This window comes from Eptatretus burgeri, chromosome 9 (genome assembly GCF_056783735.1).
Source record: "Eptatretus burgeri isolate ZD-2024b chromosome 9, Ebu_testis_v1, whole genome shotgun sequence".
Lineage (NCBI taxonomy): Eukaryota > Metazoa > Chordata > Myxini > Myxiniformes > Myxinidae > Eptatretus > Eptatretus burgeri.
Genome location: NC_140969.1, coordinates 80,910,963 through 80,934,708, shown reverse-complemented (window position 1 = coordinate 80,934,708; position 23,746 = coordinate 80,910,963). Strand labels below are relative to the sequence as shown.

The window sequence follows — 23,746 nt, the reverse complement described above, 5'->3', positions numbered from 1 at the left end:
TCTGTCCAATGGGGAGCCAGCCAGAGGTGAAGGGTCGAAGGTGAAGGAGCGAAGCCCTGGGGGCTATAAAGGGCCGCGTTCGCTCGCCGAAAAGGCAGTTGTTGAGGGAGTTTCTGAATCGGGAGAGAAAAAGAGTTTCTGAATCGCAGTTGGACGGAGTTGAGAAGAGTGGAGAGTGGGAGAGTTGGAGAGTTGTGGCGGCGGCGAAGGCAGTCGAGAGGGCGCTCGTGTCAGAGTCGGGGAGCTGCGGAGAGGGGAGGCCGGTAACGCGACCGAGGTCGCGGTGGAGTCGCTCGTCGCGGGACCCAAGCCAGCGAGATATCCTCATTCCCCCGAGCATCAACAACCCCCTCCTGTTTCCCCCCGCGCTGAGATAGTGTGAGAAGGGGGCCCCGTTCCCATCCCATTCCAGGCAGTGCCAGCGAGGCCCGCGGAGTCGGGGCGCCACCGCCATTTTGCGGCTCATCACCAGACGGGTAGGCTTGACGCGGTCTCGGCCCCAGGCCCGTCTGCCCCCTTGTAGTTGAGGGTGGTCCCTTTTTCTTTTGCTTTGAGTATATGTGTTGTCGGCGCCGTCTGTGAAGTAAAACTGTATAAGTGTTGCCGTGTGCTCGGTAGTCGGTAATAGATCTGCATTGTTACATTTGCTTTTTGTGCAGAATTGTTGTGCTTCTTCTACTTTTACATTTGCTTTTGGTGTATAATTGTATATGTGTGCTTTCCGTTTGCCGTGGAATAAATGTGCTTTATGTTGAACTGTTTTTCCCTTTTCGCTTCGTCTTTTCTTTTATTGAATCTCCATCTTACTTCACGTAAAGGGTTGGTCGTGGGCTAAATACGCCCAATAATTAATCGAACCGTCGAGGTTGACGATAACACCGCTCGGTTATCCCGATAGTACGGAACGGGTCGCTTAAAGTGGCCCGTGTCCGAAGTCGACCTGTGGCGAGGTGCGATCGCCCGATCTACCCTCCGTGTGGGTACTTAGGTAGGTCGAATTTGGCGAGCAACCCTATCCCACGCGGGGGGCCGATTGGCACGATCGTGGTGAGGCCGAAAGGCCCACCCGTGACTAGTTCCCGGCGTTAGTCCGAGAGGGTCACGACGGGATTGTCCGTCCGGTGGGCGACGTGCCGCGATTCGAGTTACGTGGCCGCTCGCACGCCGATGGGCGCGAATCCGCAACACTGTTGTCAGGAGTGGGACACAAACCCATCCCCCTCCTCGCGACACTGGTGTCGGAGAGCGGGAAAACGGGCTCTCCTGTCTCCAGCTAAATTCACGGGAATCGGTCCAGGGGTGAGAGGAGCGACCCCCGATTCCCTCCAAATTACGAGCGATTCAAATTAACGCTTTACGAGAAATAAGATGGCGTCTCAAGGCGAGCGGGAGCCAGGGGTATTAGAAATGTATATGTGTAGTAATGTAGGATCCATGGTCCAGGATGAAAACCCCGTGCAGGAAATGTTGGTTGTGCAGGAACACGAACTCGCCAAACTGAACCCAGAGCCCGAAATAGGTGCGGCGGCGGCCGCGGTGTATGACACCTCCCCTCCCCCTCTCCACCAAAACCCCCCGATCCTTGCCGAATCGGCTCACCCAAGCGCACCCGACATGGCCCAGCTATGCGCCATGCTGGCGGCAATCACAGCGAGGATGGATACAAACACAAATGAAATGAAAAACGAAATAAAAGGCATGAACAAGCGAATGAACGAAGTGAAAACGAAAATGGATACAAACACAAATGAAATGAAAAACGAAACAAAAAGCATGAACAAGCAAATGAACGAAATGGAAACAAACATGAAGGAAGACATGAAAGAACTGCGGGGTGCGACGCAGAACATGGGCCGAAGCCTGCAGGCGGGCATGAAGGCAATGGCAGCGGAGCTCAAAATGGCGACTCCACGTGTGGGAGCGAACGAGCTGGGAGGGAGTGCAACGGCTGTCGGGCCCGCGGTGGAAGCGGGTAAGGAGAAAATAATTCGGGGGACGTGTTGGGCGAGAAGCCTGACGGTGACAGAGAGGGAAAAACTAATTGGGGTGACGGAGGCATGCACGAGGGAGATAAGAGACGAGGTGAAAGGAATTGCGAGGGAGAGAAAAGAACAATTAAGATGGAAAGCAAGGAGGAGGTACGCAGAGATCGTGAAAGAGCAAGGAGTGAAAAACAGGGAAGGACGGGAGCGACTTAAGGAGAAAGCAAGGTTGACCTACTTAAAGATAAGGGAAAGAAGCAGAGACTAATAGACACGAGGGGACAACAGAAACGAATAAATGTACAGACACGGGAGATGGGAACGATAGAGGGAAGACTACACGATGAAGACGGGGTGAGAGACGAACACACACACACACAGAGGTAGTGGAGGATAATGAGGGGGAGCTGGCGGACTGGGTGGAGACCCAGTGCGAGCAGCTGGATGGCCTCCTCCAGGAACGAGGGGAGGGAGTATGCCCCCTTGAAGCGAGTCACGACCAGGTGGGTTCGGTCGTGTCGAGCGAGTTCGGGGGGAGGAGTGCTGCGAACGGGTGCACGGAGAGCTTGAGGGGTATAGAGGCCCCGGAGACCCTTGTGGGGACACGAATCCCCAGTGTGGTTGTCCCGGTGTGTGTGGTGTCGAGCTGTGTGTTCACGAGTGTGGCGAAATGCGTGCTGCAACGCACGCATAGCGTGGGTGCAAGGGCGTGTGTGAGAGCGACCGGGTGGGTGACAAAGACCCCGTGTGTGGAAGCGACCCCGTGTGTGAGTGGTGTGGTGGTAAGTGTGCAGAAGATCGTGCTTCCCAGCACGCCGTGTGTGAGTGAGGCACGGTGTATGAGTGAGGCACCGCGGATGAGTGCCCCCGCGTGTGTGAGTGAGGAACGGTGTGTGAGTGAGGCACCGCGGATGAGTGCCCCCGCGTGTGTGAGTAGTATGGTTTGTGTGAGGGAAATGGCACGAGTGGGTGAGGGGCCGCGAGTGAGTGGAGCCACGTGTGCAAGGGAGATGGCATGCGTGGGTGAGCGGCCGAGTGTGGGAGAGACAGCGTGTGCAAGGTCGCTGTGTGTAAGGGAGAAGTCGGTCAACATGTGTGAACATGCAGCCGCGTCCCCCGGTGTGAGTTTAATGGTGAGGTGTGTTAGCGTCGTAACACGCGGGAGTGCGTGTGTGGAATGGAGACGGAGACTGCGACAGAGGAAAGAAAGCCGGGTAGCGGCTGTAGCTGTTTCGAGGACCGTGCCGGGTTCACCCAGCAGCGAGCGCGAGGTCCGTGCTGTGCAACGCACGAGGCCCCCACGTGCTCGCTTGCGAGAGTGAAGTCCCGGTCCGGAAACGCACGCGGTGGATTTGCCGATCCCGCGGACGGACAAAGTTTAGGCAGGATTATGGATTTGGACCGGACGGGTTCTCCACGCGATCGTGTGTGTTAAGCTCCAACGGGCAAAGCACATGTGTTCGCGTGGGGAACCCCTCGAGATGTGGGGCTTGTGTTTTTTTATGCGCACGGTGACGTCATGGCTGCACGCGGGGTTGGAATCCGGCAGGAGGGGTATCCCTGCCGGATGGTACCGTCCAAGGAGGGACAAGGTACACGTGCAGCTGCATGACGTCACGGTCAGGTGCAAAGTGCGCGAGCTGTGAGTTGCCGCGCTGGTGCTGCGCATGTGGAAAAAAAAAAAAAAAAAAAAAAAAAAAAGCAAGCCTCACTTTCGGGTGCACAGGATTCCCGGGCAAGGGGTGGAAGACCCCCTTACCAGGGCACAGGATGGAAACTAGTTAGGGGGAAGGGTTAGCTTAGTTAGACCGACTTCATGGGGCAGGGGTAAGTCCTCATGGAGTCCGTGGAATGGGTTAGGTAGAGGGATTGTAGCCAGATTTAGGATGGGAAATTATTTTTTTGATTTTGAGGACATGGACAGACTTGTGAATGTGTAGAGGGAACGTCGTTTAGCTACGTAGTGTTAAAAGGAACGTGCTGTAGTTTAAGGGACGACGTGGGAGCACGACTTAGTCAGGGGATTTAGTGAGCAGGATGGCAGAGTTCAGCGGTGTGCGTGTTGAAGAGTTGGTGAGTTGTGTTGTGCTTGGTGAGCGAGTGAGGCCAGCGGGTCTGTGTGGATGGAGCGAGTCTGGAATGCATGGTGCGATGAGTGATTGGGGGGAGGAGTGACTCCCGCCCAAGGGACCCCGGGGTCAGTGTAGAGAGAGTTAGCTGGGTTAGTCAAATTTACAAAATGGAGGTCGTTTTGTTGTTGGTGTGAATGTAGGCTCGAAACCCATTTGGAGGGGTGCAGGAGCCCTGTTGACGGGCTGGGAGCGTGGCTGCGAAAGGTGAGTATCGCTGAGTGGGTACCCCGGGCACCAGGCTAGTCGGCCGTGGTAGGCCAAGGGTCCATGGGGGGCCGGGATAGCATAGTGGGCACGGGTGCGCCTGCTTGGTGCGGGGGCCCGGGGCGCCATTAGCCGCGTGGGCAGTGTTGTGGGCACGGGTGACCCTCGGAAAGGGGCCTAGGAAGCCAGCCTGCCACGTGTGCGTTTCAGGGGAGGTGCCATGGGGGGCACTCCCCGGTGTTTAGGGAGCTGGTAGGCTCGGAGGCAGTGTAGTGCCCGGGGGTGCCATAGCTGGAGATTCGGCAGAGGGTCGTGCTTGCCAAAGGGAGCCACGCGTCCCAGCCATGAGACCGTGTGAAGGCACGGGAAGAAAATTGGGGGGGCGAGGCCCGAAATTGTGAGGACACCAACACAGGCGACGGGAATCTGGGTTGTTAGAACCAATAGTTTAAGCGAGAGGCGCTTGTTGAAAGCCCCGGGGTAGTTTAACAGTTAAATGGATAGGGTAGATTAGGAAGTGTACCCCTCTGCACCATCCATCCCCTCGCTCTCGTTGTGGGCCGCTGGACCCACTTTGGTTTAGATCGCTGAAGTCTGGGGAGGCCATTCTGAGGCTTCATTGGGCCTCGACACAGGACGTTAGCTCTCCCTTATTCCCCTCCGGGAAGGGAACGTAGGGGTTGGGAGTAGGCTAGGTGACAGGATAGGTTAGCCGAACAAGGACAGTACAGGGGGTTAGGGGACGATTTATAGTGGGGAAGTAAAATAAAAACAACAACAACAAAAAAATAAGTTGGGGCTAAATTGGGGTTTGACAAATTAAGGGAGTGGGTATAGACAGTGACAGGCAAAGGCGATAGGTTGGGAGGGAGACCGTAGAGTAGGTCCGAGCCCGCCTTCCGAGTGGCCAGCACCACCGCACTCCCTCCACCAACCTCCACTGAACGGTGAAGGCTGGCCAGCTTCATTGGCAGCTGTTGTTTTGCTGCAAGGCCTGTGCCGGCCGGATCGTCTGCAGCTGTTTTCTGCAAGGCCTGTGCCGGCCAGTTCATCTGCCGGCTGTGTTTGCCTGCAGCGACCTTGTTCTGCAGGCGGTGTTTGCCTGATCACCTTTGCCATGCCATGCCCACTGCCCCTGTTCACCAGCCCCGTTCAATTTTTGCTTTGCCCCCCCCCCCCTGTTCATTGCCATGTGCGCCAGGATCAGAAAGCAACAGTTTGCAAGCTGCGAGAACTGCCCTGTTGGCAGCTATAACACAGGCCTGCAGTGGCGGCCCGTGCACCGTGTTTGCGTCCATCCATTCATCCATCCATTCGTTGTGTTCATTGCGTGTGCCACTTGAGATGGCATGGAGACTGCGTTTGTGCAGCCCATGCACCGTTTTTCACTGCGTTCAGTTTCAAAAGGGAAGGCCTTGGACTGCGTGTGAGCAGCCGGCCACGTTCCCTGTCACCTGCATTGTTTGAGCCAGAGACTGCATGCGAGCAGCCTGGCTCCCTGCTAACTGCTTTCTTTTTGCAGAGACCATTGATCCTGGGCCATGGTAAAAAATTTGTAAGTAAGTAAAAATTTGAGTGTAAACATGAGTGTAAAAACATGAGTGTAAAATTTGTAAGTTAAGGTTAAGATGTACTGTACATATGAGTGCGCCCCCGGCATGTCTGTCTTAGCGCCGGCAATTTTATTTAAGTCGTCCATGTGAGTGAGTTTGTTTAGGTAGTTACTCAGCCCTCAAGTTATTTATTTTGGGGACACGAATACCATGAATGTCGCACTCAGGGATCCGTAGGTAAAATGTACTCGGGGAGAACTACACATGATGGCACACGAAAATTTGACGACTCGGGACGAGTCTGTAAAAAGGGGAGGGGGTAGTGTTGTGGTTGACGAAATTCGCAAACCACCATTCAGGTCCCGTAGGTGAGATATCTCTGTAAGTATATGTGTAGTTAGGCCCAAACCCGTTGTTTAGAGTGAATAAATGTCATTAATTCGGGCTGCGACCCTTTTAGATAGCCGTTTTTCTTTTACTATCTTTATTTTGGACCAGCCGCCATTACTACCACCACAACCACCACCAACCACGTCTCAACAGCCATCACACAACAACCACCAACCGCAACGCCGCTTCACAACAACAACAACAACGCCGGCAGCCACGACCTTTACCGTCACATCTCGCCCTCGCAACCATCGCATCACCGCCATTCCCGCTCCGCTTGTGGGCACCGATACTGGAACCGTACAGGGCGCGCACCGAGCAGCGGGTGCAAAAACACCAGCCTTTCCGAGAAATCGGATCAAGAACGATTCACGCCCACTTCTGTTCCGTCCTATCAGCGAGCGTGGGGCGATTTGGCCCCGCCTCCAGGTGCGTCGGAGTATAATCGCTATATGCAGATTCGCGGATCAAAAATCATTCACGCCCACTTTTCCTCTGTCCAATGGGGAGCCAGCCAGAGGTGAAGGGTCGAAGGTGAAGGAGCGAAGCCCTGGGGGCTATAAAGGGCCGCGTTCGCTCGCCGAAAAGGCAGTTGTTGAGGGAGTTTCTGAATCGGGAGAGAAAAAGAGTTTCTGAATCGCAGTTGGACGGAGTTGAGAAGAGTGGAGAGTGGGAGAGTTGGAGAGTTGTGGTGGCGGCGAAGGCAGTCGAGAGGGCGCTCGTGTCAGAGTCGGGGAGCTGCGGAGAGGGGAGGCCGGTAACGCGACCGAGGTCGCGGTGGAGTCGCTCGTCGCGGGACCCAAGCCAAGAATATCCTCATTCCCCCAAGCATCAACAACCCCCTCCTGTTTCCCCCCGCGCTGAGATAGTGTGAGAAGGGGGCCCCGTTCCCATCCCATTCCAGGCAGTGCCAGCGAGGCCCGCGGAGTCGGGGCGCCACCGCCATTTTGCGGCTCATCACCAGACGGGTAGGCTCGACGCGGTCTCGGCCCCAGGCCCGTCTGCCCCCTTGTAGTTGAGGGTGGTCCCTTTTTCTTTTGCTTTGAGTATATGTGTTGTCGGCGCCGTCTGTGAAGTAAAACTGTATAAGTGTTGCCGTGTGCTCGGTAGTCGGTAGTAGATCTGCATTGTTACATTTGCTTTTTGTGCAGAATTGTTGTGCTTCTTCTACTTTTACATTTGCTTTTGGTGTATAATTGTATATGTGTGCTTTCCGTTTGCCGCGGAATAAATGTGCTTTATGTTGAACTGTTTTTGCCGTTTCGCTTCGTCTTTTCTTTTATTGAATCTCCATCTTACTTCACGTATAGGGTTGGTCGTGGGCTAAATACGCCCAATAATTAATCGAACCGTCGAGGTTGACGATAACACCGCTCGGTTATCCCGATAGTACGGAACGGGTCGCTTAAAGTGGCCCGTGTCCGAAGTCGACCTGCGGCGAGGTGCGATCGCCCGGTCTACCCTCCGTGTGGGTACTTAGGTAGGTCGAATTTGGCGAGCAACCCTATCCCACGCGGGGGGCCGATTGGCACGATCGTGGTGAGGCCGAAAGGCCCACCCGTGACTAGTTCCCGGCGTTAGTCCGAGAGGGTCACGACGGGATTGTCCGTCCGGTGGGCGACGTACAGCGATTCGAGTTACGTGGCCGCCGCTCGCACGCCGGCGGGCGCGAATCCGCAACAATATATATATATATATATATATATATATATATATATATATATATATATATATATATATATATATATATATATATATATATATATATATATATATATATATATATATATATATATATATATATATATGACCGGGCGTAGTGGCGTGCGCCTGTAATCCGGCTACTCGGAGGCTTGGGTTGGAGGATCGCTTGAAGACGGGAGCTCTGCATGGGCCGCGCTATGAGAGGGTGTAGGGCAGCCCGGAATCATGGTGAAACCCAATCCTTATCCCTGTGTCGTAAGAGGCGACCAGGGTTGTGTCAGGAAGGGCATCCATCGTAAAACCTATGCCAAATCAGTATGCGGATCATAACGGATGATCCGCTGTGGCGACCCCTAACGGGAGCAGCCGAAAGACGAACAACAACAACACAACATATGTATACATATATATATATATATATATATATATATATATATATATATATATATGTATATGTATATATATATATATATATGTATATATATATATATATATATATATATATATATATATATATATATATATATATATATACACACACATATACATTATCTACGATTGTGAAGAACTTGTCAAGTGTACCGAAAGCAATAAGTGAGCGGTTGCTGTCTTTCAGACTCCCAATCAGCAAAAACAGAAGTGCAACTATCATCAGTGCGTATGCCCCCACCATGACAAATGATGATGTCACGAAGGAAGCTTTTTATAATCAGCTCGATGAATGGCTGTGTCAAATCCCAAAGGATGACAAAATTGTCCTCCTTGGTGATTTCAACACTCGGGTTGGAACAAACCACGCAGTATGGCCTGAAACACTTGGTCGGCACGGAATTGGCAAGCTAAATTCCAACGGTCTATTACTACTATCAAAATGTAAACAATATGGGCTGACTATTACCAATACTATGTTTCAGCTAGCTACAGCACACAAAACAACCTGGATGCTTCCTCGAGCAAAACATTGGCACATGATCAACTATGCAATCGTACGAAGTCGTGATCGCAAAGATGTGACTATCACAAAAGTGATGCGTGGTGCTGAGTGTCAGACCGATCACAAAATGATTCGAGTGAAATTAAAGATGGTCATTCACCCAAAGATCAAAAAGTCCAGTTTTAAGGCAGTAAGAAAGTTGAATGTTTCGATTCTAAGGTCAGCAGAAACCTGACACTAGCTTGCCGAAAAAATAAATGGTGAGCTTACTGCAAACCCATTAGATCCAAATGGCACAGTGACCAACGAATGGAATATCCTGCATGACATGGTCTACAACACATCTAAGATGATGCTTGGAGTAAAAACCAGGAAACAACCTGACTGGTTCTCAGATAATTTGGTAATTATTCAGAGGATAATTGACAACAAAAACGAAGCATTTTGAGCATGGCTATCCAGTAACACACGATCATCGAAATTGAAGCTCCAACTTTGTCAAAGGTGGCTGCAAAATGAAACGCACAAGTTGAAAGACCAGTGGCTGTCCCGAAAAGCCCAGGAAATACAACAATTGGCGGATCAAAATGATTCAAAGAATTCTATGATGCCATAAAAGAACTGTATGGCCCTTATGCATGGTGGTCCCCCCCTGCTATCTCAAGATGGCAGAAAATTGTTAACCAACCAGGCAGAGATACTAGGTCGCTGGCAGCATCATTTTAACGTGCTCCTCAACAGACCATCGCATGTTGATCAGTGCAGCATAGACCACCTGCCTCAACAACCTGTGATTCAGCATCTTGCGAATGAACCAACTGAACAAGAAATTCGTAAGGCTATCAATTTGTTATCAAACGGCAAGTCACCTGGTGAGGATGGGATTCCAGCTGAGATTTTCAAACATGGTGGCAAAGTTCTAATCACACGTCTGCACAGCCTCTATTGTCATATTTGGCAAGACGAAGAAGTGCCCCAACAACTGAAGGATGCTCTCATTGTTACTATTTTCAAACGGAAGGGCAGCCGTTCGGAATGTGGAAATCATAGAGGAATTTCCCTCCTAAGTTCATGCCCCCAAAATACTAACTAAAATTCTTCAGATACGTCTCGTAAATTCAATTCTAGACGAAAATGTTTCAGAGTCGCAGTGTGGATTTCGAGGTTACCGAGGTACCACGGATATGGTGTTCTCAGCTCGCCAACTTCAGAAGTGCATCGAGCAGAATATTCAGTTATATGCGGTTTTTGTTGACCTAACTAAAGCTTTCGATACAGTCTCATGTGTTTCGCTATGGCAAATTATTCTCAAAATTGGCTGCCCCAGGAATTTGTAAGAGTGCTACAACAGCTACATGATGGAATGCAAGCTAGAGTGTGTGCTGATGGTAAGTTCTCCGAGGCATTCAATATCAGCAACGGGGTGAAGCAAGGATGTGTTGTGGCGCCTATCTTATTTGTGCTGCTCTTTGCAACCATGCTCAAGGAAGCCTTGAAAACAAATGACAACGGTGTTCACATAAAATGTAGAACAGATGGTGGCATTTTCAGTCTGCGTCGACTCCGGGCTAAAACCAAAACCACTGACCTGCTTGTTAGAGATCTCCTGTTTGCCGATGATTGCTGATTATTTTCCCATACCGAGGAGGGCTTACAATCGCTCATGAATGCTTTCGCAGTCGTATCTTCTAATTTCAGTCTAACGATCAACACAAAGAAAACGGAAATCATGTATCGACCACCTCCAGGTGTTACACATCACTCACCCACGATCCTTGTCAATGGAGAAGAGTTGAAGACTACCAAAACTTTCCCTAATCTCGGAAGTATCTTGTCTGATGATGGACAGCTTGATCATGAAATTGTCAGCAGAATCTCCAAAGCCAGCTCTTCTTTTGGCAGGCCCAGAGAATGGGTTTGGAATAGCCATGACATTAAACTTGATACCAAAATAGCAGTCTTTCGGGCAGTAGTTGTTAGCACACTGCTATATGGAGCGGAGACGTGGACGGTATACAGTAGACACATCCAACAGCTTGAAGCTTTTCAGCAAAGATGCTTGAGAAACATCCTGAAAACAAATTGGGAAGAAAAAGTTTCGAATATCGAAATTTTGGCAAAAAAACAAAGTGCTGTAGCATTGAAAGCATAATCCGAAAGCATCATCTGCAATGGTCTGGTCATTTAGTCAGAGTGAATGACTTGCGTTTACCCAAGTCAATCTTTTATGGTGAGCTAAGAAATGGGTCCAGAAAGTTGGGTAAGCCAAGGAAACGTTTCAAGGACATGTTGGCCAATACAATGAAGAAGTGTGATATCCCTGAGTCATCATGGGAAGAACTTGCCAAGAATCGTTCGCAGTGGAGGGAAGAGTACACACCGGAGTGCAAAGGTTTGAGAAAGTTCGGGAGCATGAGATTGTGCAAAAGCGACTGCGGCGGAAGGATCCATCCAAGGCAGTGGAAACCGGTTTCCGTTGCGGTGTATGCGACCGACCTTGTGCAAACAAAGCTGGTCTCACTGCCCACAGTCGCGTCCATCGGCAATTGAACCAATCGACATAGTCGAAAACGACAGGTCATCCATCATATATATATATATATATATATATATATATATATATATATATATATATATATATATATATATATATATATATATATATATATACATATATATATATACATATATATATACATATATATATACATATACATATATATACATATACATATATATACATATATATATATATATATATATATATATATACATATATATATATACATATACATATATATATATATATATATATACATATATATATATATATATATATACATATATATATATATATATATATATATATATATATATATATATACATATATATATATATATATATATATATCTAGATATACATATATATATACATATATATATACATATATATATACATATATATATATATCTTCTTCTTTCGGCTGCTCCGGTTAGGGGTCGCCACAGCGGATCATCCATATGATCCACATAGAGATTTGGCACATGTTTTACGCTGGATGCCCTTCCTGACGCAACCCGAGTCGCCTCTTACGACACAGGGATATGGTACACCTATTTTAAGCGGGGTATACACCGGCCCAGTACACTGGTACTCATTTCGCCGACCTCGGAAGGATGACAGGCTGAGTCAACCCCCTGGTGTATTAATTCAGTGGCCCAACGGGGTTTGAACTCAGGACCTTTTGGATCCCAAGCCGTTTCCCTAACCACTGCGCCAACACCAGGCTCATATATATGTGTATGTATATATATATATATATATATATATATATATATATATATATATATATATATATATATATATATATATATATATATATATATATATATATATATACTGCATATATGTATAGGTATACATATATACCAAGTCGTATAACACCAGGGGGTTGACTCAGCCTGTCATCCTTCCGAGGTCGGCGAAATGAGTAGCAGTGTACTGGGCCTGGTGTACGCCCTGGTTAGAATAGGTGTACCATATCCCTGTGTGTCGTAAAAGGCGACCAGGGTTGCGTCAGGAAGGGCATCCGGCGTAAAAGCCTATGCCAAATCATTATGCGGACAACAAAACGAATTTCCATTCCGGATCGGTCGATGCCCGGGTTACCAACGACTGCCACCGGTACCGGTGGTCAGCAGGGTACCAGTGGAAATTGTGCAACTGCTGGGCAAAGGAGGAGAAGGAGACTGGGAAGGCGAGTCTGGAGGCGGTGGGAGAGGGGGAAGGGTAGAAGTGTAGAGGTGAGAGTTGGAACTCTGAATGTTGGGACGATGACTGGCAAAGGGCGAGAGTTGGCTGATATGATGGAGAGAAGAAAGGTAGACATACTGTGTGTACAAGAGACCAAGTGGATGGGGAGTAAGGCTGGGAGCATTGGAGGTGGTTTCAAACTGTTCTACCATGGTGTGGATGGGAGGAGAAATGGTGTTGGGGTAATCCTGAAGGAAGATTATGTCAAGAGGGTATTGGAGGTGAGGAGAGTGTCTGACTGAGTGATGAGTGTGAAGTTGGAAATTGAAGGGGTGATGATGAATGTCATCAGTGCATATGCACCACATATGGGGTGTGAGATGGAATATAAAGATTTATGGAGTGAGTTCGATGAAGTGGTGGAGAGTGTATCCAAGGATGAAAGAGTGGTGATTGGAGCAGATTTCAATGGGCATGTTGGGGAAGGGAATAAAGAGGATGAGGAGGTGATGGGTAGGTACGGTCTCAACAAGAGAAATGTGGAAGGGCAAATGGTGGTGGAGTTTGCAAAAAGAATGGAAATGGCAGTGCTAAATACGTATTTCAAGAAGAAGGAGGAACACAGGGTGACAAACAAGAGTGGAGGAAAGTGCACACAGGTGGATTACATCTTAAGCAGGAGATGCAACCTGAAAGAGATTAGAGACTGTAAGGTGGTGGCGGGGGAGAGTGTAGCTCGACAGCATCGATTGGTGGTCTGTTGGATGATTGTGGAGGTGAGGTTGAGGAAGAGAGTGAGGGCTGAACCAAGGACCAGATGGTGGAAGCTGAAGGAGGAAGACTTGCGTGGAATTTAGGGAGGAGGCGAGACAGGTGTTGGATGGTGGTAAAGAGGTGTGGGATGATTGGGCAACTACAGCAGAAGTGGTGAGGGAGATAGCAAGGAAAGTACTTGGTGTGACATCTGGACAGAGGAAGGAAGATAAGCAGACTTGGTGGTGGAACGAGGAAGTACAGGAAAGTATAAGGAAGAAGAGGTTGGCAAAAAGGAAGTGGGATAGTCAGAGAGATGAAGAAAGTAGGCAGGAGTACAAGGAGTGGCAGCGAAAGGCAAAGAGAGTGGTGGCAAAGGCGAAGGAAAAGGCATATGACGAGCTGTATGAGAAGTTGGATACAAAAGAAGGGGAAAAGGATTTATACCGATTGGCAAGACAGAGGGACCGAGCCGGGAAGGATGTGCTGCAGGTTAGGGTGATAAAGGACGTAAATGGGAATGTGCTGACGAGTGAGGAGAGTGTGTTGAGAAGGTGGGTGCAGTACTTTGAGGAGCTGAGGAATGAAGAAAATGAGAGAGAGAAGGTTGGAAGAGGTGGAGATAGTGAATCAGGAAGTGGGGTGGATCAGTGTGGATGAAGTGAGGACTGCTATGAAGAGGATGAAAAGTGGAAAGGCGCTTGGCCCAGATGACATACCAGTGGAGGCATGGAAGTGCTCAGGAGAGATGGCAGTGGGGTTGTTAACTAGATTGTTTAATAAAATCTTGGAAAGTGAGAGGATGCCGGAGGAGTGGAGATTAAGTGTACTGGTTCCGATTTTCAAGAATAAGGGTGATGTGCAGAGCTGTGGTAATTACAGAGGGATAAAGTTGTTAAGCCACACCACGAAGTTGTGGGAAAGAGTAGTGGAAGCTCGGTTGAGAAGAGAGGTGACGATTTGTGAGCAGCAATATGGGTTTATGCCAGGAAAGAGCACCACTGATGCGATGTTTGCTTTGAGAATGTTGATGAAGTATAGGGAAGGCCAGAAGGAGTTACATTGTGTGTTTGTGGATTTAGAGAAAGCTTATGATAGGGTGCCAAGAGAGGAGTTATGGCATTGTATGAGGAAGTCGGGAGTGGTGGAGAAGTATGTGAGAATTGTGCAGGATATGTATGAGGACAGTCTGACAGCGGTGAGGTATGCGGTAGGAATGACGGACCGGTTTAAGGTAAAAGTGGGGTTGCACCAAGGATCAACTCTGAGCCCTTTCCGGTTTGCAATGGTGATGGACAGGTTGACAGACGAGATCAGACTGGAGTCTCCATAGACTATGATGTTCGTGGATGACATCATGATCTGTAGGGAGAGTAGGGAGCATGCTGAGTCGAGCCTTGAGAGGTGGAGGTACACACTGGAGAGAAGGGGAATGATAGTCAGTCGGAGTAAGACGGAGTACATGTGTGTAAATGAGAGGGAGGGTGGTGGTATGGTGTGGTTGCAAGGAGTTGAGGTGGGGAAGGTGGATGGGTTTAAATACTTGGGATCAACTGTCCAAGGTAACGGAGAGTGTAGGAGAGAAGTGAAAAAGAGAGTGCAGGCAAGATGGTGTGGGTGGAGAAGAGTTGCAGAAGGGTCGCTGCAAGAGTTAAGGGGAAAGTATATAAGACGGGAGTGAGACCAGCTATGGTTTGGTTTGGAGGCGGCGGCGCTAACAAAAACACAGGAAGCGGAGCTGGAGGTGGCAGAGTTAAAGATGCTGCGATTCTCGTTGGGAGTGACGAGGATGGACAGAATAAGGAATGAGCATATTAGAGGGACTGCACAGGTAGGACGGTTTGGAGACAAAGTGAGAGAGGTGAGATTGAGATGGTTTGGACATGTGCACAGGAGGGAAGCGGAGTATATCGGGAGAAGGATGCTGAAGATGGAGCCGCCAGGCAGGAGGAGAAGAGGAAGGCCAAAGAAGAGGTTCATGGATGCGGTGAAGGCGGACATGCGGGTGGTCAGAGTGTCAATGGAAGTTGTGGAGGATCGAGCGAAATGGAGACGGTTGATCCGCTGTGGAGACCCCTAACGGGAGCAGCCGAATGAAGAAGAAATATATATATATATATATATATATATATATATATATATATATATATATATATATATATATATATATATATATATATATATATATATATATATAGCCTGGTGTTGGTGCAGTGGTTAGGGCAGTGGCTTGGGATCCAAAAGGTCCTGATTTCCAGCCCCGTTCGGCCACTGAATTAATACACCAGGGGGTGGACTCAGCCTGTCATCCTTCCGAGGTCGGCGAAATGAGTACCAGTATACTGGGCTGGTGTATACCCTGGTTAAAATAGGTGTACCATATCCCTGTGTCGTAAGAGGCGACTAGGGTTGCGTCAGGAAGGGCATCCGGCGTAAAACATGTGCCAGATCACTATGCGGATCATACGGATGATCCGCTGTGGCAACCCCAAACGGGAGCAGCCGAAAGAAGAAGATATATATATATATATATATATATATATATATATATATATATATATATATATATATATATATATATATATATATATATATATATATATATCTTCCCTTTCTGCTTTCTGAGCCGTCTGCTCAGGAGCGCTCTTTGTCCCCTACTCACATGAGCTTGTCACAAGTCCTTCTCATGCCTTTCTGCTTCTTCACATCAGCTTTCTTCCCCTCCTCACACAAGTCTTCTCCCCCTCCCATTGGTCCACTGCCAATGGGGGTGGGTGCATAATGTCACTTGTGGAAATTGTCATGCCATTTTGAGGGACCTTTCAACAAAGCCCCCGCCCCACCCTCTATGTTCTTCAAGCCACGAGAGCCCTCCAGCCTCCTCCTTCGCACGAAAAATGCTCAGTCGCACTGTTTTGCACTGTATCATGCTTGAGAGAAGCACCACATCTCACAGGCCATGCCGAGCACCAAGCACCACGAACATGTATGCGAAACGCAACACGAGCATGTATGCGAGAACACCCGATGGGTTATTAAGCAATGCATGGATGGAGGGAACATGGAACCGAACTCCGCACGACCGAGGGATGACCAAATGGCCATGGGATTGAAGGTAATTCTGATGAGGTGAAGGAGGGACTGTTGAAAGTATGTTTGATGGAGGGGAGATTATTGGTTGACCATTGAAATGGGTTGCTGGGGGTAATGGAGAGATGATTGAAAGTAACAGGGTGATTGAACAGAACGATGGTGTGAAGGAATAATGATTGCAAGTAACACAAGGGGAGGGGGGAGACATCACATGGAAAAAATACAGCCTAGCCAATGCATGCCCCCCCTCCCCCCACAAAAAACAGCCCTTTAATAAGGGACCAAGGACTATCTTCACAAAGACTAATGAAATAACTTATCCTTGGGTCACCTACGTGTCCATGTATTCTCTCCCCCTGGGTAAGTTCTCCAAAACGATAACTATATATTTATGTATGAGATATATATGGGGATATATCTACACTAACAAAAGGCAGTGTGTGTGTGTGTGTGTGTGTGTGTGTGTGTGTGTGTGTGTGTGTGTGTGTGTGTGTGTGTGTGTGTGTGTGTGTGTGTGTGTGTGTGTGTGTGTGTGTGTGTGTGTGTGTGTGTGTGTGTGTGTGTGTGTGTGTGTGTCATCCATAACACCAAAACTATGAAACCTAGCACCTGAAACTTTGCATGCATACTAAGAAAACTCAAAGGAAGTGCAAGAGTGAAAATTGGGTGTTTGGGTTAATTAAAACATCCCTTTTGAAGATAATTAACAGCCTTATTTAATTACATCCTTCATCAGGCGATCCTCAGCCACCTCGCTGTCTCGGGTTTTAAGTGGTTTCCTGGGTAACCTCGCTGGGGACTGAAGTCGCCATATTTTTTGACCTGCTCAACTTTACCCTGGCTTGGAATAGGCCGCAACTTGGAACAAGCTCTTCATCAAAGCTACAAATCGCTGGGTACATTGCAATGCTTATAAACACCCGGAGACGTCAGCGTTCATTGTTTTATTTCATTTCCGCACATGCATTCGCCACGACTATCTCTTAAACTAAAATAAATTGCAAAATTTAAGCTCCAGAATCGAACTTACAAGCAGTTCTGTCTCCGAGAAAAGTATTCATTTGTCCAATTCGGACATTTGTGGCATTTGGGACGTCTCCGGGAGGTGTACATTTAATATGACGGTTCGGTAATTGCCAATTACGTGCCAAGGGAGCTGTTTCATATCGACCGTTTTGTTGGAGTGCTTGCTTGAATGCTCAAGCCACTTGGTGAGCACTCTCCAAGCTGCTTCTTTGTTTGTTTCAGGAAAAAGTACACGTGTTTCAATCACATCGATTAGACGTACGTTTCCACCTTTGTTGGGTCCCACCGTGCCGTGCGGTGAGTGACTCGGGAGATGTCTTATCCATTGAAAATGTGCAAGGACCGTTTGGTGCGATCTCCTTTTGTAATGTGGGTGGGTGGTTGGGTTTCAGGTGAAATATAGACCTACCAGGTCTCAAAGTATCCACCTCCGTGTGTGTGTGTGTGTGTGTGTGTGTGTGTGTGTGTGTGTGTGTGTGTGTGTGTGTGTGTGTGTGTGTGTGTGTGTGTGTGTGTGTGTGTGTGTGTGTGTGTGTGTGTGTGCGCGTGCGCGTGTAAGGCACAAGTTGCTGTTGCCTGCTATCTCCACATGTGCATAGGTTTCAGGAGGTAAAACATAAACCGACCACGTCTCAAAGTATCCACCTACGTGTGTGTGTGTGTGTGTGTGTGTGTGTGTGTGTGTGTGTGTGTGTGTGTGTGTGTGTGTGTGTGTGTGTGTGTGTGTGTGTGTGTGTGTGTGTGTGTGTGTGTGTGTGTGTGTGTGTGTGTGTGTGTGTGCGCGCGTGCATGTGTATGGCACAAGTTTCTGTTGCCTGCTATCTCCACATGTGCATAGGTTTCAGGAGGTGAAACATAAACCGACCACGTCTCAAAGTATACACCTCCGTGTGTGTGTTTGTGTGTGTTGTTGATTGGTATCTATATATGCAAGTTTCAGAATTTGGAATGGAGTCCTCCCACGGCGGATTCAAAGTATCCACCTTCATTTCAGTAAGGCCTAAGTCACATTTGCTCTACCGCGAGGATACGGCGGCCGTACGCCCTCTGATGTGACAGAAACGTGTGGCGGCCGCAGAGTTTCTGAGGTGGCCTCAGGGTGGCCCTATGCCATATGGCTAGATTTTACAGGTCGTAAGGTCGCCGTTGAATTATAAAGCGGAGTTATAACTTTTTTCATTTCTACGTTCGCCGTAGCAATTCGACAAGCTGAAAAAAAAACAATTAACCCATTTGTTATCGTCCGTCTGGCCGCACGTTCGCCTTAGGGCCCCCTGCGGTCGCCTTGCGGGCACCTTGAGGCTACCTTGCGTCTGCCTTGAAAATTATATGGCCGCCGCAGGGCCCCCTTAAGGTCACCGTGCGACATCAAATCAAAGACTGTACGGCAACCCCACGTTTTCGGTCTCCACAATTTCTAAGACCTAAGGCCTAAGTCACATTTGCTCTATGGTGAGGATACGGCGGCCGTACGCCCTCTGAATTGACAGAAACATGTGGCGGCCACAGAGTTTCTGAGGTGGCCTCAGGGTGGCCCTACGCCGTTTGGCTTTATTTTACAGGCCGTAAGGTCACCGTGGAATTATAACGCAGAGTTATAACTTTTTCATTTCTTCGTTCGCCGTAGCAATTCGATAAGCCCCCCCAAAAAACTGGTAAAGAAATAAATAAATTAACCCATTCGTTACTGTCCATCTGGCCACACGTTCGCCTTAGGGCCCCCCTGCGGTCCCCTGCGTCTGCCTTGAAAATTCTATGGCCGCTGCAGGAACGCCCTAAGGTCACCGTGCGACATCAAATCAAAGACCGTACGGCAACCCCACGTTTTCGGTCTCCACAATTAATAAATACGCCATGCAGCTCCCCAAAAAATTTAAAACATATGTGACTGCTACATTGTGTGACCGTGGAAATACTGTGGCTACCGTATAATTGCTGGTCGCCGGAGATTTTGGAGACCCCACGGCCGCCGTGGCAAATGTAACTTAGGCCTAAATACGCCGTGCGGCTCCCCGAAAAATAAAAACATATGTGACTGCTACATTGTGTGACTGTGGAAATACTGTGGCCGCCGTATAATTGCAAGCGGCCGTAGATTTTGGAGACCCCACGGCCACCGTGGCAAATGTGACCTCGGCCTAAGGGGTCACGATTCACGGATCAAGCTGTGAAGTTTTCTGTTCTCAAAGTTTTGTGCCGGGGGCTCTCTTCAGGATCGTCACTGAGCCCTGGACTGCTCCCTACTGTAGTTTGTTTGTATTAATATTCCCAGCGATTGTTTTTAATATCTCTGTGAGGTTCTTTTTCATCATTCCCTTAGTTCCAACTATCACTGGTACAATTTGGTAATTTTCTTGAGATATAGGTATTTGGTCATTTTCTTGATTTCTGCATTGTTTACTCCAAAATCACTGTTATCACCTCACTTAGCAATGCTTCTTCTCTCTTTTTTGTACCTAAGTATGATATCTGGTTGCATTGCTTTGTTTTCGATATTCACTCTCGATGTGATCATTAGGTTGTACGTGAGCGGTACTTCCAGGTTTTCAGTCAATGCTTTTCGTTCATGTTCCCACAAATTTTCCAGAACTGGGACATCAACGTTTTTGCAGATGTGCCTGTGGTTAACATTACAAACTCTGTTCTGTCATTGTGTGTCCAGCTATTCTGACATGAGCTTTTCTTAAAAATTGTGTTCAGTCATTAAGCATAACGTATCACTCTCATTACTATTGCCACCTCCACCCCTCACCTATCTCTTCTTTTTTCCTCCCCCCCTCCACTCTGTCTGTCTGTCCCCTCCTCACTCCCCCCTCCCGTCCAAATGAAATGCAGTGCTCTCCTCCACACCTCTGTCGCTCTCTCACTTTCTCTTTCTCTCATGCCCCCTCCTCCCGCAGTGTATAGGAATGTTTTGTGAGGTGTTGCTCTCCCTACTTCCACCTCCCTTCCTCACTCTTCTCCCCTTCCTAGCTTCCTCTTCTTCACCCACTCCTCACTTCTCCTCCCTCCTCTCCGTCCTCTCTTCCTCCCCTCCCCCCTCTCTCTCCCGTTCTCTTTCTCCACCTCCCTCCCATTCACACCACCATCAGCGAAGTGACGGGTTGTAATTGCTCATATATATATATATATATATATATATATATATATATATATATATATATATGTATATATATATATATGTATATATATATATATATATATGTATATATATATATATACACAGTGGGGAGAACAAGTATTTGATACACTGCCGATTTTGCAGGTTTTCCCACTTACAAATCACGTAGAGGTCTGTAATTTTTATCATAGGTACACTTCAAATGTGAAAGACGGAATCTAAAACAAAAATCCTGAAAATCACATTGTATGATTTTTAAATAATTAATTTGCATTTTATTGCATGAAATAAGTATTTGATACATCAGAAAAACAGAACTTAATATTTGGTACAGAAACCTTTGTTTGCAATTACAGAGATCAGATGTTTCCTGTAGTTCTTAACCAGGTTTGCACAGACTGCAGCAGGGATTTTGGCCCACTCCTCCATACAGATCTTCTCCAGATCCTTCAGGTTTTGGGGCTGTCGCTGGGCAACACAGACTTTCAGCTCCCTCCAAAGATTTTCTATTGGGTTCAGGTCTGGAGACTGGCTAGGCCACTCCAGGACCTTGAGATGCTTCTTACGGAGCCACTCCTTAATTGCCCTGGCTGTGTGTTTCGGGTCGTTGTCATGCTGGAAGACCCAGCCACGCCCCATCTTCAATGCTTTTGTTGAGGGAAGGAGGTTGTTGGCCAAGATCTCGCGATACATGGCCCCATCCATCCTCCCCTCAATACGGTGCAGTCGTCCTGTCCCCTTTGCAGAAAAGCATCCCCAAAGAATGACGTTTCCACCTCCATGCTTCACGGTTGGGATGGTGTTCTTGGGGTTGTACTCATCCTTCTTCTTCCTCCAAACACGGCAAGTGGAGGTTAATCCAAAAAGTTCTATTTTGGTCTCATCAGACCACATGACCTTCTCTCATTCCTCCTCTGGATCATCCAGATGGTCATTGGCAAACTTCCTTCAGATCTGGACATGTGCTGGCTTGAGCAGAGGGACCTTGCGTGCGCTGCAGGATTTTTAATCCATGACGGCGTAGTGTGTTACTTCTGGTTTTCTTTGATACTGTGGTCCCAGCTCTCTTCAGGTCATTGACCAGGTCCTGCTGTGTAGTTCTGGGCTGATCCCTCACCTTTCTCATGATCATTGAGGCTCCACGAGGTGAGATCTTGCATGGAGCCCCAGACCGAGGGAGATTGACTGTTATCTTGAACTTCTTCCATTTTCTAATAAGTGTGCCAACAGTTGTTGCCTTCTCACCAAGCTGCTTGCCAATTGTCCTGTAGCCCATCCCAGCCTTGTGCAAGTCTACAATTTTGTCCCTGATGCCCTTAGACAGCTCTCTGGTCTTGCCCATTGTGGAGAGGTTGGAGTCTGATTGATTGAGTGTGGACAGCTGTCTTTTATGCAGATAACAAGTTCAAACAGGTGCAGTTAATACAAATAATGAGTGGAGAATGGGAGGGCTTCTTAAAGACAAAACGAACAGGTCTGTGAGAGCCGGAATTCTTACTGGTTGGTCGTTGATCAAATACTTATTTCATGCAATAAAATGCAAATTAATTATTTAAAAATCATACAATGTGATTTTCAGGATTTTTTGTTTTTGATTCCATCTTTCACAGTTGAAGTGTACCTATGATAAAAATTACAGACCTCTATGTGCTTTGCAAGTGGGAAAACCTGCAAAATCGGCAGTGTATCAAATACTTGTTCTACCCACTGTACATACATACTTATTTCATGCCTCGTGGCATGATGTGTTGTCGTTCAAAAACGTATGAAGGCTTTACAAACTTGGAAGCTTTTCATAAGTAACCCAATGTAAACAGATTATTTTCTCTCAGCCATTTGTAGCATCCGTATGTTTAAAAAAACCAAAAACAGCTACCTGCATGGCTACAATCAGAAGCATTTGTATGCATACTTTCCTACCATCTCTTGCCCTCCTAGGAGCATTTCTGCATTGCCAACCACTGCGGCTTTCAACAATCGTGCACTGGCCAAGCTTAAGTTAGAGCAGTGGCATGGAACAGTGCAAGACTGTGACCATGTGCTCTCCCTTCAGCCAAGGAATGTCAAAGGTGCATATTTTACACAGTAACTAATTTGATAATCAAATGACAAATGACAAATTCTTGTTTTGTACCTTCTTGACATTTTAATATTACTGTTGTGGCAGTCAGATGAAAAAATAATCTACCAGGATGGTGCTGCAAAATTGAACTTGCCACCCTGCCCTGCTATTATATTTTGTCAGTGAAAAGCACAATGGAGCATGCACAATATATTAAGTAGATCAGCATTGGGTTGAAACATCAACTTTGCACTTGAAGTAAAAAATAACTGCTTGCACTGTATATCTTATGTGAACTACTTGATGATGATTTAAGTGGGCGAAATGATTCTTGTTCTTTGTTAAGCATTTTTGCGTCGATGCACGGCTCTCCGTGGCCTGGGCCAGCTGCAAGAGGCACAGGAGGATGCATTTCAAGCTTTGCAGATTGAACCTGGACACAAGCAGGCACAAGTGAGATTGATTTTTTTTTTTAACATGTCCTCCCATCCTCCAACTGCATACCACATGGGTTTGGGTGTTAAATATTACTTGATTTAAGAGCAACAGTGGAGCTGTTTAGAAGTAGTTTAATGGAATTTCTTTTTGACTCACCCCCTCTATTTCCCCTCCTACATCTACACCCACTTAGACCAATGCTGTAGATCTGGTGATAGTTACCTACCTACAATACACTATGGGACACAATTTGAGTGTGACATCATAATGTCTATCTGCCCTTGCAGAAGTTGCTGCATGATATTGAGAAGCTAGCAGTCAATACTGGTGTTGAGGTGCAAAGGTTGCAGGGCAGGTGGCTGGAGGTGACCGATGTGGGAAGAACTCATAATGGCGATCATGACTGCAACAAACATAGCGGTTTGTAATCAAATCTATAAAGAGTTTATTACTGTAATCATTGGGTCTCTATTCAAACTTAATAATTGTAATTAATATAATTGATTTTGTGGTTGAATAAATTTTCTTGTATAATTGCAATTCTCAAAGTTATGCCTGGGAAATGATGGTGCATATTGGTACATCCACACTTTCACAGAA

General features: G+C 47.5%; 1 protein-coding gene across 3 annotated transcripts in view; it reads left to right on the top strand.

Moving 5' to 3' along the window:
* The window catches only part of SPAG1 (sperm associated antigen 1), a 120,476-nt gene that overhangs the window by 71,000 nt on the left and 25,730 nt on the right, over positions 1 to 23,746 (top strand). For all 3 annotated transcript variants that reach the window (XM_085895756.1, XM_085895754.1, XM_085895755.1), the window contains exons 7-9: positions 22,585 to 22,715; positions 23,055 to 23,161; positions 23,434 to 23,566. In XM_085895756.1, the coding sequence (XP_085751882.1) occupies positions 22,585 to 22,715; positions 23,055 to 23,161; positions 23,434 to 23,566 (371 nt within the window). The remainder of the gene's footprint in view (positions 1 to 22,584; positions 22,716 to 23,054; positions 23,162 to 23,433; positions 23,567 to 23,746) is intronic.